Source organism: Sinocyclocheilus grahami, unplaced genomic scaffold (genome assembly GCF_001515645.1).
Source record: "Sinocyclocheilus grahami isolate Dianchi unplaced genomic scaffold, SAMN03320097.WGS_v1.1 scaffold704.1, whole genome shotgun sequence".
Taxonomy (NCBI): Eukaryota; Metazoa; Chordata; class Actinopteri; order Cypriniformes; family Cyprinidae; genus Sinocyclocheilus; species Sinocyclocheilus grahami.
In genome coordinates, this window is record NW_015505883.1 from 340697 (window position 1) to 344241 (window position 3545).

Sequence of the window (3545 nt, forward strand, 5' to 3'; positions counted from 1 at the left end):
ATTTCTCGGACCCCCTATCACTTTAAGAACCGCTGGTCTACACAGAAGAAAGACCTGTCTAGACTCTGCCCCGGTACGAGTTGTGTCGAGCTATTCATTAGTCTGTTTGATGAGGAAAAATATGAAATTGATAAAATGGGTTATTAATCCGTAAAAATTTAAGCTGAATTCTCATTTTTCTACTTTCAATATTAAATCAAAAAACGAATGATCGAATGATACACGGATTTTCATCCATATTGCAGATATTTGATTTTAAACAGCTGATTTAAGAGGAAAGTCACCTGAATTTTATGGTATGGAGTTTTATTAAATGCGGTAAAACGTTTGAAATGAAGCGGAAAGTACTAACTTCGTATTGCTGATTGAAAGCTTTTAATAAGTATTAAAAAAATTCAAATGCAAGACACGGGATGTGTAAAAGTTAACGCCATATGATTATTGTGTAAATCTGCAGAGATTTCTGCAGGTGTAAATTCTGTACAGACAAGTACCAAATGGATAACAGAAAGGACAACTTTTGAAGAAGAAAAAAAAGAGAGTACTTCACATGCTTTACTGTTTAACCTTTGATCCTTTGAACTCTAGGAGCCATGCAGCACTTGTTGGAGTTTGAGACTGAACGTCAGCGACACAATCTTCCAATGATGGCAGCCATTGACCTCATGAAGAGATTGTACTCCACTAACGCCGCACCAATGGTTTTACTGAGAACCTTCGGCCTGCAGGCTACCAACGCACTGCCTCCACTTAAAGTATGATCACATCTCTTATTCTTCCCACAATTCCTTCAAAATGTCAGTTTTATTTTTATTTTCTGCTCTGAAATTATTGGACAATCTTCCCTTCCTCCATCGTATTCCATTACTTTGGATCTTGTTCCTTTCTTCAGCTCTGTGGCAATCCGCTCGTGTTCTCATTCATTTCTGTCATCTGTGCCTCTGTTCTGCTTCCAGCTTCAGTCTTCTTTCACCTCTCCAACTTTTGCTCCCCCTTTCACTCTTCCTCTGACTTCTTCCCCTCTCTATCCCCATCCCCCCCCATCTTGTCCTCTGATTACATGCCTTTCTACTTTTATCCGTGCCTGTAATTTACATGGTCAGGAGCTACTACTATGGTTATGTTTAGCCCTAAATTTACTGTTACCGAAAGTGTGTGGGTGGAGTTGCAGGGTTGTGCATGGTTGTGTTGGCTTGTGTTTTCACACTCCTTTTATTACAGGCCACTCTTATGAAATGGCTTCATTCCTTTACTAAGCGATTCCAACCAGAGGGCCTATAACTTGTCTTAAGCCTTGAGGGATATCTCCCACATTTGGTGTTTCTATTATAGACATTACAGCCTGTGTATGTACCTCAAATGTAATGTAAGGAGGACTTGTCACACTTCATGATCAAAAGGGGGAAGATGTGCATTTCTCAAATTAAAACTATAAAACATCAATTGTGAATTATGAATATTGCTTACCTGTAAGTCACTTACCTGAAGTTGTATTTTTTTTCTTGTACCCACAGGAGCAGATCATGGCCTACGCCAGCAAGTAAAGCACTAGCTGCAAACTGGATGTTTGCTGAGTCTCTACTGTTAGATTTTGTTCATGGAATGTATAAGTGTAAATTAATAAATTATATTTTATTCCTCTGTCTTTGTTGGAAAACATTTTATGCCATCTTTTCCAATCACCCATATGAAAATGTATTTATAAAATAAAAATAAGATGCAACTCCTGCTCTGCCGCCTTTGCAAATAGAACGTAAATGTGTTCAATAAGTTCTCAAACTTTGTTACCTTCATACTATTAAAATTGGCCATTGTATGGTATAAAGAACAAAGAATAAATTAAAGTAATTAAATGAAGAATGTAATTTAAAATAAAGAAAATTTTAATTTAAATGATAATCATCCCTTTGTTTTGTATAGGAAACATACACAATTCATAAGACTGTTAAGGCTGGTCAAACATAAGTCAGATAATTTTGTATGTGTACCGAACATGGTTCTTACATGTTTCAGGATGAACATCAAATTTCATTAATCTACAGTGGTGTGAAAAAGTGTTGGCCCCCTTCCTGATTTCTTTTTTTGCATGTTTGTCACACTGTAATGTTTCAGATCATCAAACAAATTTAAATATTAGTAACACAACATGCAGTTTTTAAATGAAGGTTTTTATTATTAAGGGAAAACAAAATCCAAAACTACATGGCTCTGTGTGAAAAAGTGTTTGCCCCCTAAACCTAATAACTGGTTGGGCCACCCTTAGCAGCAACAACTGCAGTCAAGCGTTTGCGATAACTTGCAATGAGTCTGTTACAGCGCTGTGGAGGAATTTGTCCACTCATCTATGCAGAATTGTTGTAATTCAGCCACATTGGAGGGTTTTCGAGCATGAACCGCCTTTTTAAGGTCATTCCACAGCATCTCAATAGGATTCAGGTCAGGACTTTGACTAGGCCACTCCAAAGTCTTCATTTTGTTTTTCTTCAGCCATTCAGAGGGGGACTTGCTGGTGTGTTTTGGATCATTGTCCTGCTGCAGAACCCAAGTTCACTTCAGCTTGAGGTCACGAACAGATGGCCGGACATTCTCCTTCAGGATTTTTGGACATTCTCCTTCAGGATTTTTTGGTAAACAGCAGAATTCATGGTTCCATTTATCACAGCAAGTCTTCCAGGTCCTGAAGCAGCAAAACAACCCCAGACCATCACACTACCACCACCATATTTTACTGTTGGTATGATGTTCTTTTTCTGAAATGCAGTGTTACTTTTACGCCAGACGTAATGGGACACACACCTTCCAAAAAGTTCAACATTTGTCTCGTCAGTCCACAGAGTATTTTCCCAAAAGTCTTGGGGATCATCAAGATGTTTTCTGGCAAAACTGAGACAAGCCTTTATGTTCTTTTTGCTCAGCAGCGGTTTTCGTCTTGGAACTCTGCCATGCAGACCATTTTTGCCCAGTCTCTTTCTTATGGTGGAGTCATGAACACTGACCTTAACTGAGGCAAGTGAGGCCTGCAGTTCTTTGGATGTTGTTGTGGGGTCTTTTGTGACCTCTTGGATGAGTCATCGCTGTGCTCTTGGGGTAATTTTGCTCGGCCGGAAACTCCTGGGAAGGTTCTCCACTGTTCCATGTTTTTGCCATTTGTGAATAATGGCTCTCACTGTGGTTCGCTGGAGTCCCAAAGCTTTAGAAATGGCTTTATAACCTTTTCCAGACAGATCGATCTCAGTTACTTTCTTTCTCATTTGTTTCTGAATTTCTTTGGATCTCGGCATGATGTCTAGCTTTTGAGGATCTTTTGGTCTACTTCACTTTGTCAGGCAGGTCCTATTTAAGAGATTTCTTGATTGCGAACAGGTGTGGCAGTAATCAGGCCTGGGTGTGGCTAGAGAAATTGAACTCAGGTGTGATAAACCACAGTTTTAACAGGGGGGCAAACACTTCTTCACACAGGGCCATGTAGTTTTGGATTTTGTTTTCCCTGAATAATAAAAACCTTCATTTAAAAACTGCATATTGTGTTTACTTGTGTTATCTTT

At 39.0% G+C, this 3545-nt stretch overlaps 1 protein-coding gene across 1 annotated transcript in view; it reads left to right on the top strand.

Annotated features, from left to right (window-relative positions):
• The window catches only part of LOC107559892 (ubiquinone biosynthesis monooxygenase COQ6, mitochondrial-like), a 14282-nt gene extending 12566 nt beyond the window's left edge, over positions 1-1716 (top strand). Inside the window, exons 11-12 of the mRNA XM_016243910.1 lie at positions 589-755; positions 1515-1716. Coding sequence (XP_016099396.1) covers positions 589-755; positions 1515-1544 — 197 coding nt within the window. The 3' untranslated portion in view covers positions 1545-1716. The remainder of the gene's footprint in view (positions 1-588; positions 756-1514) is intronic.
• Positions 1717-3545: the final 1829 nt, after the last annotated feature.